Source organism: Rana temporaria, chromosome 10, assembly GCF_905171775.1.
Source record: "Rana temporaria chromosome 10, aRanTem1.1, whole genome shotgun sequence".
In the NCBI taxonomy this organism is placed as follows: Eukaryota; Metazoa; Chordata; class Amphibia; order Anura; family Ranidae; genus Rana; species Rana temporaria.
The window spans coordinates 13,982,230-13,995,828 of record NC_053498.1 but is presented as its reverse complement, the minus strand read 5'-3'; the positions used below and the strand labels follow the sequence as shown (position 1 = coordinate 13,995,828).

The 13,599-nt window shown below is 43.1% G+C and overlaps 1 protein-coding gene across 1 annotated transcript in view; it reads left to right on the top strand.

The window, feature by feature from the left end:
- IGLON5 (IgLON family member 5) overlaps nucleotides 1–13,599 on the top strand; it is a 509,821-nt gene that overhangs the window by 438,374 nt on the left and 57,848 nt on the right. Inside the window, exon 4 of the mRNA XM_040327264.1 lies at nucleotides 10,798–10,917. Within this exon, the coding sequence (XP_040183198.1) occupies nucleotides 10,798–10,917 (120 nt within the window). The remainder of the gene's footprint in view (nucleotides 1–10,797; nucleotides 10,918–13,599) is intronic.

Below are 13,599 nucleotides of genomic sequence, written 5' to 3'. Positions count from 1 at the left end.
CTACAATTTAATTTTTTTATATTGTGTCGTGCCAGACTCCTACTTTCTTTAGTCCAAAGGATGCCTCAGGGGCAAGCTGTATCCCCCCCCCCCCCTCGAAGCTCTCATAACCTTCCCTGACCGGGGGAAGAACCGTCTCCCCAGTGCTCCAGGCTATTTACCACCTGCCAGACCACCTTCTGGGCACACCTCCCCAGGGATTGGCCAGGGTGTGATAAGTATTTATTTTTCTAAGTATTTAGACCAGCTTTTTGATTTCCCACCCTAAGCTCCGGAAGCTTCTTCCAGAGGCAGGAGGAAACAATCAAACTCCCAGCCTGTGAAATTATGAGCAGAACAGAGCAAGTGATTACTGCTCTCTCGATTACAGAAGGAGCCAAAAACTAGATTTACCTAACTGTATGCTAGGAGGGTGCTACAGAAGTTTTTATTTTAAAGTTGCTTGCCTTGCAGTTGCAAACCTTGATCTGTAACGCCGCAAAGCCTCCTGTCCGCCAGCCCAAACATGGCAGGGGGCCGAATCAACCATGATCATAACTGTTTACACGGAGTAAATATAGTTCACAGCAAGCAAAGCTTCAAGGATAATTATATATTAATTAGGGAAATTTGAAACCTTTTGGCAGGTCAGCAGCCTACAGCCATCTAAAACGTGGACACTCAGCATTACGCACGTCTCTTTCCAGGAGCGCACGCTGAATGAATGCATTTGAATCCGGGATTATTAGGCAGGAAGGAGGGATCATATTTCTGCAGCGCACGATTCAGCTTTCGGACGCATGGCGGGTTGAAACCGCTAAACATTCATTTATGATGTAAAAAGTGTAATTACGGGTTGTTTCTTTTAGTTATTATCAAAGCTTCCCTGAATTGGCAGTTTAGTTCAATAATGAGGTGGTGAATTACTAGATACTTTCCAAAGCACGCCGAGGGGATTGAGCCACGCCAAGCGCGGAGAGCGATACAGAGGCTGATTTTCAGCGCAAAACAACAGAATATTTAGGGGTCGCTGCTAGACTGAGTTTTTTATATATATATATATATATATATATTTATTTATATAGAGGACAGTTGCAAAAAACGTGGTTTTAAGGCTGACGCTTAATCTGCCTTTGCTTTCTGTGGTCCTCCAAAATCCCCCATCCAAACCTTATTAACAAGCAAATTAATTTCTAAGTAAAATCTTTCCGTTGTCTTTACATTAATTATTTTAGTGTCTCTGGGCGGGATTCAGGTAGAATTGCCCATTATTTACGGAGGTGCAGGGCAACGTTTTTGCCCTGCGCCCCCGCAAATTTGCTCCGCTGCCCTTGATTCACGGAGCAGAAGCTCCGTGAATTGCGCGGGCGCGCTGGCAAAATGCCCGGCGCTAGAACACGCAATTTAAATGATCCCGTAGGGGGCGGGAATCATTTAAATTAGGCGCGTTCCCACGCCGATCGTAGCGCGCATGCTCCGCTGGGAAACTTTTGCGACGTGCATTGCGGCAAATGACGTTGCAAGGACGTCATTTGCTTCAAAGTGAACGTGAATGGCGTCCAGCACCATTCACGATTCACTTACGCAAAGTACAAAAAATTCGAATTTCGCAACGCGGGAACAATGGGTATACGTAACATGGGCTGCCCCTGCTAATAGCAGGGGCAGCCTTGCGCGAAGACCGCCGTACGTAAACAACGTAAATTGCGTACGCAGGGCTCGTGCAACGTTGTGAATCGGTGTTAGTATGCAATTTGCATACTATACGCTGAGCACAACGTGAACGCCACCTAGCGTCCAACGCAAGAATGCAGCCTAAGATATGCGGGTATAAGAGCCTTATGCCACGCAGATCTTAGGCTGCAGTCGGCGTAACGAGGTTCCTGAATCAGGAGCACTCGTTACGCTGGGGCAAGTAAGCAATTGCGCTGTGTAACCTATGGTTACACAGGCGCAATTGCTTCTTGAATCCGGCCCTCTCTGTATTTCTCTATGCAATTCAGGCAGATTATGGCTAGTGGGAGGGGCTGCAGGGTGCTGTACGTAGCTTCCTGAAACATCACAGCACTGCTCTCAAAAACCCTGATAAAAGAGGTGAGCTGGCTCTTGGGAGGAGAAATGCAACTATTAAAATGCCTTGATGAGTAGATGTCAGTCTGGAAAAGTGGGCGTTTCTAGGCAGGCTCTGGGTCAGGGGTGCCAAACCGGTGGCTCGGGGGTCACATGTGGCCCGTGGCGCCCTCTGATGTGGCTACACTTGTGATAAATGAGCCGGGCTCCTAGTAACGTTCTCACTGAGCGGACATGATATTAGGCCGTCATCTTTGATTTATTTGGCGATTTTATTTCTTGCACAAATCCTTTAACTGGAAGTACAGGGTCAAGGGCCCTCCCAGATCTTTTTGGCTTCAAGTAGCCGTAACGTCAATCAGCAAATCGAAGGGAAAGTGTCACCATAATAGCTTAACAGTGGCAGTCCCTTTATGAGCTCCGTGGTCCCCTCCTCCTCCCCTGCTCGTCACTTGTGCTGCAGTGACATGTGCAAAATGGAATCACTGTGGCCAATTGCGGGACAGCTTTTGATTCGGCCGGCTTTATAATGGCTGTCATTGTGTGCCTGTGAGGAGCCCCATCTGGATTTGTGCGAGAGGAGCTGTCAGTCAGGAAACTTGCAGCCTCCCCCCCCCCACTTCTCACAATCAGCGGCATTGTCAGGCCTGTGAAAGCCTTGCTATTGTGGGACGGGGGATAATTACAGCCTGACGGTGTTTTTTTGGAATGGAAAGCGCAATTCTGAGCGGAGGGCCCAATTCAGCAGAAACCAACAAAGCCCAGAAAAAAGGGGGGGAGGGGGTAACCGAACCGAAACAAACATAACAAACTTTACAAAGATGTCAGCAGTTTGATTCCTGCTGAAATTTTCCTCCAATTACATTGCGTGATTCTTTTGTCATGTGGACTTAATTGCGTCGCTTCCGCTCCGTGCCTCGCCTCGTTAAAATGTCAACTATTAATTTAACTCGACCTGCAAATATAATGGTTTAGTGTTAGTGGGCCAAGCTTAAAGGGGGAACCCGAGCACAGCACCACCTTAAGGAGAGAGGTTTGCACTTTGGAAAGTTTGACAATAAAAGTAATTTTTAACCGCTTCCCGACCGCCGAGCGCCGATATACGTCGGCAGATTGGCACGGACAAGCAAATGGGCGTACCCGTATAAAGCAGGAACAAAAATTGTTTCTGGACAGCCGCACTCTGTAGCCTTTATTAAAAAAAAAGGACAGTACTACAAGTCACAGCAACATAAAATAAAACCCGACTTCCGACGCGTTTCGCACTGAGACTAGTGCTTAGTCCTGCTTTGCTAAGTGCATTGCCTGCACCTGAGTTGTCTGCAACGGAGGATATTCATCTGGGTTCCCACCTGGAGCGGCTACTTTCTTTTTCCCGGGCGTACCTGTATGTCGCTTAAAATGTGCCACCCAGCGGTCGCGCGTGCCTGCCGCGTGCCTCGGGAGTGTGCTCGTGGGTCCCAGGAATTCGATGTTCGCTGGCGGCCTGCGATTGCGGTCAGGAGAGGCAGAACGGGGAGATGCAAAGAAGGCATTTCCCTGTTCTGCCTAGTGATAGGACAGTGATCTACTGCTCCCTGTCATCGGGAGCAGCAGTGTTGTGTCACTGGAAGCCCAGCCCCCACACAGTTAGAATCACTCCCTAGGACACACTTAACCCCTTTCTCACCCCTAGTGGTTAACCTCTTCATTGCCAGTGACATTTACACAGTTATCAGTGCATTTTTATAGCACTGATCGCTGTATAAATGATAATGGTCCCAACAATGTGTCAAAAGTGTCCAATGTGTCCGCCATAATGTCGCAGTCACAATAAAATTCGCAAATCGCCACCATTACTAGTAAAAAAAAAAAGAATAACAAAAATGCCATAAAAAACTATCCCCTATTTCTTAGACGCTATAACTTTTGCGCAAACCAATTAATAAACGCTTATTGCAATTTTTTTGGCCAAAAATATGTAGAAGAATATGTATCGGCCTAAACTAAGGAAAACCTTTTTTTTTTATATATTTTTGGGGGATATTTATTATCGCAAAAAGTAAAAAATATTGCTTTGTTTTCAAAATTGTCACTATTCTTTTGTTTATAGCGCAAAAAATCTAAATCGCAGAGGTGATCACATACCACCAAAAGAAAGCTCTATTTGTGGGAAATAAAGGACGTCAATTTTGTTTGGGTGCAATGTCGCACGGCCGCGCAATTGTCGGTTAAAGCGACGTAGTGCGGAATCGCAAAAAGTGCTCTGGTCAGGAAGGGGGTAAATTCTTCTGAGGCTGAAGTGGTTAAGGTGGAAGATTTTTCCTGTAATGCAAAGAATGCATTACAAACTGGTGAAATGCTGAACCCCCCCCCCCCCCCCCCCGGTCATGCAACACCGTATATGACATTTTTGTCCTTTTCTTTACAGAAATAAAGCTTTCTTTTGGTGATATTTGATCACCTCTGGGTTTTTTTTTGCGCTATAAATGAAAAAAGACTGGAAATTTTGTAAAAGAAAAAAAAAAGGATTTGTTTTTTCGTTTCTGTTATAACATTTAGCAAATTTGTATATAAATATGTACTTCATACATTTTGGCCAAAATTTATACTGCTACATATCTTTGGTAAAAATAACCCAAATAAATCTAAATTATTTGGTCTTTTTAAAAGTTATAGGGCCAGATCCACATAGAAATAGATCGGCGCAGCGTATGCGAGATACGCTACAGCGCTGTAACTTACTTTTGGCTGCTTTGAATCCTCAAAGAATTTGCGCCGTAAGTTACGGCGGCGTATTGTATCTCTGGCGGCGGAATTCAAATTGGCGATTAGGGGGCGGGTTTCATTTAAATGAAGCGCGTCCCCGCGCCAAATGAACTGCGCATGCGCCGTCCTGAAATTTCCCGGCGTGCATTGCGCTAAATGACGTCGCTAGGACGTCATTTTTGTTAACTTAGACGGGACTTCAAATTTCGACGCGGGAACGACGGCCATACTTAACATGGCAAGTCTAACTATACGCCGCAAAATACCAGCTTTAACTATACGCCGGAAAAAGCCGACTAGAGACGACGTAAAGGAATGCGCCGGCCGCTCGTACGTTCGTGGATCGTCGGAAATAGCTAATTTGCATACCCTAAGCGGAAAACGACGTGAAATGCCACCCAGCGGACGCCGAAGTATTGCATCTTAGATCCGAAGACGTACGAAGCCGTACGCCTGTCGGATCTAACCCAGATGCCGTTGTATCTTGGTTTGAGGATTCAAACTAAAGATACGACGCGGGTAATTTGAAAGTACGCCGGCGTATCAGTAGATACGCCGGCGTACTCGCTCTGAGGATCTGGCCCATAGAGTCTACAAGCTATGGTGGCAATCATTGAAAATTGATCACACCTGAAGTACTGACGGCCTATCTCATTTTTTAAAACCCTAGCATGCCAGAAAAGTACAAATACCCCCCAAAATTACCTTTTTAGAAAGTAGACATTCCAAGGTATTTAGTAGGAGGCATGGCGAGTTGTGATTTTTTCCCCCACAATTCTTTGCAATTCTGCTTTCTGTTTTTTTATTTTTTTAAGTAATATAAAGAGATAGAAGTCTTTCTTTGGTCCAACGGACAGAACGAAAAGCAGCAGCAGAAGTTCTCCCACAGCCTCACAGTCTGCGGCATGACATCATGAAGCCAGACGGGCTCTGCCATAACCACAGGCCCAAAGTTTAAGTGCTGAGGGATTAACACTGAGCTCGTCTCTCATTACCGGGGACCAATTATGAATCCCAGGGGAGAGCCAGACCGCTCATAAAACGACGCTGAAAAGCCGCTCGCCTCTGAACAAGGCACTAACCCCATGGGCAACAAGACCAGGCTTTAATGTCTTTTATGTTCCACCCTTTCACTGCCGGGAGGACTGGCTCAGCACTGGCAAAATGCCACTCTTGGCCATTAATAAATGCCTTTGCGCAAGCTGTGACATGGAATTTTGTATTGCTTATAATATATCAGAGATCATCCATCAAAAAATATTTTGCAGCGCTGGTTAGTGGAATCTCCCAGCACCAAGGGCGGACTGACCATTGAGTCACTCGGGCACTGCCCGCGGGCCCCATGCCACTAGGGGGCCCCAGCAGGGATGCAAAAATCTGTGTTTTTTTTACATCTGTCGCTGATATGTCCAAAACCGACATGCTTTTGATGTGAATATCCCGAGATTTTAGCTCCCCCGCCTTTGTACTGCCTCCTCGCGTGGTGGCCATCTGTAAGACCAGGGGCCCCATAATCTTCTATTGCCCGGGGGCCCCATGAGTTGTCAGTCCGCCCCTGCCCAGCACGCTGGAAACTTTTTTTTTTTGGGGGGGGGGGGGGGGCATAGCTGAGTGCTTGATAGGTAGTTATTTGATCTTTTACCATTCACTGTAGAAAAGCCAGCCTCTACACCCAGCCTAAATAATTTATATGGTACCCGGTGGTACCAGCTGTCTGCCTGCAGCCTCACCCCTTTGCCATTTTGCTTGTGAGCACATGCTTTCTTACTGTTCACTTAAGGCATGTGCTGCATATAAATCATTGTTTTACGGCTTTTGGAATTGAAGGCCTTGAATTAACCAGCTATGAGAAACAACATCACATTTAATATTTAACTTAATCATAGAAGAGCACTTACCCTAGTTTTTATGTCTATTATATTACCCACAGATGATCATACAAATGGCAATATAAGTAATTGTAGTTATACAGAGGTGTTAAAAAGAAAAATTGCTTTGTTTGTTTGCCACCCCAGAGAGGTACAAAATGCCAATAAAACTTATATATTGAGTGCTTTACAAGGGTAATATATTGTTTCTGTATATATGACCTTTTAACGTCATGTAAAGGAAACATTGTCTCATTTTTTATTACTAGTGGTTATATCTCATTGACCATTACTAGTGTTTATAAATATCTCATTGATCATTACTAGTCGTTATATATATCCTATATTATATATATCTCATTGACCATTACTAGTCTTTATACATATCTCATTGATCACTACTAGTCGTTATATATATATCTTATATTATATATATCTCATTGACCATTACTAGTCGTTATATATATATATCTTATATTATATATATCTCATTGACCATTACTAGTCTTTATATATATATCTCATTGATCACTACTAGTCGTTATATATACCTTATATTATATATATCTCATTGACCATTACTAGTTTTTATATATATATATATATATATATATATATATATATATATATATATATATATATATATATATATATATATATATATATATATATATAAACTTTGAAGCAAAATAAGGGTCAGTCCCCATCAATGCAGCCTGATCAATGCCCATCTGCATCCTCAAAATTGCCCATCAATGCAGCCTGATCAATGGCCATCTGCAGCCTCACCATTGCCCATCAATGCAGCTTAATTAATGCCCATCTGTAGCTTCACAATTGCCCATCAATGCAGCTTGATTAATGCCCATCTGCAGCCTTCCCATTACCATGAATGCAGCCTAATCAATGCGGTCGTGTGACGCTGTACCCAAACAAAATAAATGTCCTTTTTTTCACACAAATAGAGCTTTCTTTTGGTGGTATTTTATCGCCTCTTTTTTTTTGCGCTATAAACAAAGAAGAGCGACAATTTTGAAAAAAAAAACGATATTTTTAACTTTCTGCTATAATACATATCCCAAAAAAAAACGAATTTCTTAATTAATTTTGGCCAACATATTTTTGGTAAACAAAATTGATTTATTTTTTACTGGTAATGGCGGCCATCTGCGATTTTTAGCAGGATTGCAACATTGCGACGGGCAAATTTGACACTGAGCGACACTTTTTGGGGAACAGTGACACCAATACAGTGATTTAATTGTTAGCCTCTTCAATAAAATATGTAGCATTAAGTTAAAAGTAGTACCATCATCCAGAATCTAATTAGATAGCGAGAGGGCTCAGGGATTTTGGGGTTCCCTGAGCCCTCTCACTATCTAACCAATACAGTGATCAGTGCTATAAAAATGCACTATATAAATGACACTGACAGGGAATGGGGTTAACACCAGGGGCGATCAAAGGGTTAAATGTTCCCTAGGGAGGTGCTTGCTAACTGTGTAGGGCAGTGTAACACTAAAGGAAAGGAGAGATCTGTGATTCAGCTTAGCTGAATCACAAGATCTCTCTTTCCCTTCCTGACAGATCTCCTGTTAGCCTTGTTTACACAGGCAGACAGCTGACCCGTCTCTCCTGTGAACGATCGTCAGGTAGCGGCGGCCAACGCGGGTGTCGGAACCGCTGATTGGCTCCTGCTGTGTCCACACACTGCGGGAGCGGTGCACTGGCGGAGCACGCGCTCCCCCTAAACCGTGTGCATGAAATCACATAAGGTACGTGATTTTGCGCAGCCAAGCCGCCCTGCCGCAGTAAATGTACATGGGGCGATCCAGAAGCCGTTAAAGCTGAAGTCTGAACTAAAAAATTATCTTCTGAAAACATTTCTCAATAATCACAAGGATATACATCCTCTTTGAGTGCACCAAATACCTTGACTGGTGCACTGCTAGAGTCCTAGCTCATGGCCCCTTTAAATAAAACCCCTTACATACCCTTATCATTAGATTAAAGACATGACACCTTCTGGATTAATTGGCCACTAAAGGCCCCCTCATTAATTCCAAAAGATAAACATCAAATAAACTTATAAAAATAACCATTTTAATAAATATATATATTTAAACATAAACAACTTTTTTATTAACCCAAAGAACTTTTTCTAACTATTGCGTAAGGGGTTCCTGAGAGAAGGTAAACAAATGCTATGTCATGGGCTGCCACCATCACCAAAGTATTCTGGCCTCTAGCCGTGCTCCTACGAGCTCCGAGACTTGATCGTTCCTTCACTGTTCAGCCCGATTGACCAATAGCCCTTATAACCAGATAGGGAAGGTGCCCATCCCGAGACAGGCCCCAAACCCTACCAACTATCTCTGATATATATCTCCAATATATATCTACCAACCACTAACCAACCCTCAGGAACCCCATACCCCTGCCAGAACCACCTGAAACGAAAAAGACACATTAAAAAACACATACCCATTTCAAACAACTTCCAATAGGGAGGGAGGGAAAAACAGCCTGTGTGTTACCTCTTCCTGTCTTTGGCGCTGAATGCCTAGCTCCGCCCCCTCTGAACTTATAGAGAGCTGCCTCGTGTAGCCAGCCCCTCCCCTTAGCAAATACTGCACCCACCTCACATCCTCTTCCTAGAGCAACATCCTCAGCGTTCCCCCAGTCATGCGGCCCATCTGCCTAGGTTCCCTTTACTCCGGGGCATTCTTTGCAAACACAAATATTGCTTTGTAAAAGTAGCAATGTCATCATTACTGTGCTATACATAGCCTCTGCAGAGAGCAAAGCTGTGGGAGGGGCCCAGCAGGCCCCACCCACTACATGCTTCCTGCAGAAAACTACAGGAGGGGGCGGAGACAAGACCAGTCACCCTGGACAAGGAGAGAGAGCAGCATAGAGCGGTCTTTATTACAGGAAGGAAAAGTCTCACACTGGATGACTGCACAGAGATTCAAAAAATACAAAAAGCACTCCAAGATTCCAGGAAGAATACACATCATCAATAGATTTAAATAGTTTTTGCTTATCCCAGAGTTCAGCTGTAAATGATTAAAATAGCTGTAATTGATATGAACGGACGTATTTTGGCAAATTAAATTTGGGGAAATATGACATAATTTGCAGTATTCTAATTTGATTGAAGGTCTGGAAGTTATTTTGTAAAATTTACAATTACTACTTACCGTAAATTAATAATTGAAATGAAGACAGCTTGTGTATGTTGGCAATTGTTTGACTGCGAATGGCACTTTAGCTATAAATACAATTTTTATTCTGCAACAAACTATCAATCAATTCCTGCACCTCTACCGATGAACTGATTCTTAGGGCTAGATTCAGATACAAATGCCTATCTTTAGGCGGGCGTAAGGTATCTCATATACGCTACGCCGCTGTAACTTTGAGAGGCAAGTCCCGTATTCAGAAAGAACTTGCGCCCGAAGTTACGGTGGCGTAGCGTATATGGGCCGGCGTAAGCCCGCCTAATTCAAAATAGGCTGGTAGGGGGTGTGTTGTATGCTAAATAATTGTGACCCCAAGTAATTGACGTTACTAACGAACGGCACATGCGCCGTCCATGAAAGTATCCCAGTGCGCATGCTCCAAAATACGCCGCAAATAGTAATTGCTTTAGACGTGAACGTAACTTACGCACAGCCCTATTCGCGTATGACTTACGCAAACGACGTAAAATTCGACGCTGGCCCGACGTCCATACTTAACATTGGCTACGCCTCATATAGCAGGGGTAACTTTACGCCGGAAAAAGCCTTACGTAAACGACGTAAATCAATGCGCCGGGCGGACGTATGTTTCTGAATCGGCGTATCTATCTTATTTGCATATTCTACGCGGAAATCTACGGAAGCGCCCCTAGCGGTCAACGTAAATATGACGGCGTAGGAGACTTACGCCGCTCGTATCTAGGCAACATTGAGGCGTATCTGATTCTATGAATCAGGCGCCGAGATGCGACGGCCCGCATTCGGAGTTACGACGGCGTATCTGGAGATACGCCGACGTAACTCCTTTATGAATCTAGCCCTTCATTTTATTTTTATTTTTTAAAGAAATCATTTATCTTGATGTATTTTCTTCTTCTTTTTTTTAGTTCCAGCCAAAATAGTCAACATCTCGGCCAGCATCACCGTAAACGAGGGGAGCAACGTTAACCTTATGTGTCTAGCGGTGGGAAAACCGGAGCCAACCGTGACATGGAGGCAGCTCAGAGGTAAGGGGTCCTGTACTTATTTCTTGTTTGATAGTATAAAGTAGTAAAAAAAATTAGGAGGGAAATAAAGTCCACATAAAAGTCCTTCTAAAGTCCAATAAATATCCCAAGTGTCAAAAAAATAAATAAAAAAATGGTACTAGATTGTCAGGTATCTTTTCTGTTAATCTTGACCCTAACCCTAAACCCAATCTCACCAAAACAATTACCGTGAGCATCAGTACAATTCACATACCCATGTTTATGCAGGTATGTCTGTGCGTGCGCAAAGACCGAAAGCAGATAAAAACGTCCTTTGTAAGCTTTTGAATAAAAAATGTGCTGCCTTTGAACTTTAATCTAAGGTATCCATGGAGACAAAAAATGCAAAGCACAGCACAAATAAAAACAATTATCACATTTAATAAGACTATAGCATTATGTAGTATTTTTTACCACTGCAAGCACAATAAGCGTTGATGTAAACTGGACCTTTTAGATTTTAAAGGTTATAAATGGCAATTAAAATTAGGATACACTTGTGTGAACAGGAATTAGGCATAATTGGGATGCGCATTCCCCAAAAATAGATTATATAGGAAAGTAGAGGCTCTTATTCTGAGTCACACAGTATCGTCAGCATAGATTTAGATGCCTCAAAGCCAAAGCCAACTTCCATTTGGTTGGATTGTGCTGGCAATAGTTACAGCCTACATTTGAGAACTTTACTAAGAAAAGTAAGTAGGCAGTGTTCTGCCCCGTACACATGATCGGAAATTCCACCAGCAAAAGTCCGATGTGAGCTTTTGAACGGAAATTCTGACCGTGTGTATGCTCCATTGGACTTTTGCTGTCGGAATTTCCGCCAGCAAAAGATTGATAGCTGGTTCTCAAATGTTCAGAAGGAAAAAATTCCTATCGGAAAATCCGATCGTCTGTAGCAATTCCGACGCATGCTCGGAAACAATTCGACGCATGCTCGGAAGCATTGAACATAATTTTCTCGTCTCGTCGTAGTGTTGTACGTCACCGCGTTCTTGACGGACGAAAGTTTAGAGAACTTTTGTGTGACCGTGTGTATGCAAGCCAAGCTTGAGCGAAATTCCGTCGGAAAAACCATCCAAGGTTTTTCCGACGGAAAATCCGATCGCGCGTACAGGGCTTTACAGAATTGTATTATGATCATGTCCAGTGGTTGGTCATGTTGGAGGTGTAGTGTTCTATGTATAGAGTGTAATAGATTTGTATGATGATCATGTCCAGTGGTTGGTCATGTTGGGGGTGTAGTGTTCTATGTATAGAGTGTAATAGAATTGTATGATGATCATACCCAGTGGTGGGTCATGTTGGGGGTGTAGTGTTCTATGTATAGAGTGTAATAGAATTGTGTGATGATCGTGTCCAGTGGTCGGCCATGTTGGGGGTGTAGTGTTCTATGTATAGAGTGTAATAGAATTGTATGATGATCATACCCAGTGGTGGGTCATGTTGGGGGTGTAGTGTTCTATGTATAGAGTATAATAGAATTGTATGATGGTCATGTCCAGTGGTGGGTCATGTTGAGGGTGTAGTGTTCTATGTATAGAGAGTAATAGAATTGGATGATGATCATGTCCAGTGGCGGGTCATGTTGGAGGTGTAGTGTTCTATGTATAGAGTGTAATAGAATTGTATGATGATCATGTCCAGTGGTAGGTCATGTTGGAGGTGTAGTGTTCTATGTATAGAGTGTAATAGAATTGTATGATGATCATGTCCAGTGGTGGGTCATGTTGGGGTGTAGTGGTCTATGTATACAGTGTAATAGAATTGTATGATGATCATGTCCAGTGGCGGGTCATGTTGGGGTGTAGTGGTCTATGTATAGAGTGTAATGGAATTGTATGATGATCATGTCCAGTGGTGGGTCATGTTGGGGGTGTAGTGTTCTATGTATAGAGTGTAATAGAATTGTGTGATGACCATGTCCAGTGGTCGGTTATGTTAGGGGTGTAGTGTTCCATGTATATAGAGTTATGTAATTGTATGATGATCATGTCCAGTGGTGGGTCATGTTGGGGTGTAGTGGTCTATGTATAGAGTGTAATGGAATTGTATGATGATCATGTCCAGTGGTAGTTTATGTTGGGGGTGTAGTGTTCTATGTATATAGTGTAATAGAATTGTATGATGATCTTGTCCAGTGGTCGGTTATGTTAGGGGTGTAGTGTTCCATGTATATAGAGTTATGTAATTGTATGATGATCATGTCCAATAGTCACGTGTTCTTTGAAGTGTTCCATTGATTCATTACACAAAAGCCTCCTTTGAAATTATTATTCAAATGCAACAAATGCGTTGTCGATTTTACAAAGCAAAGTGACTTATAGCTGTGCGCTCAGCATGTGCGGCCCCATTGTGAAGACGCAGAGCACATGTGAACGTTGTAAAGCAATGGCATATTGTGTTCACATCTGGATTCTGGATTAAAACAGGATATTGTTTTGTGTACAATATGGTTAGCATTGTAGCAAAATGCTGACAGCCTGCAGCTGTGATCTCTTCTCGTATGGGATATTAGCCATACAAGATCCGCTATATGTTTCGGATTTTTTTTTTCTTTTTCCTAATACGCAGCAGATTTAGATAAGCACGGGATTTTGTGCACCACTAGCACTAAATGGATAGGACAGGATCGGATAGGGGTTAGGAATTATTGAGAAG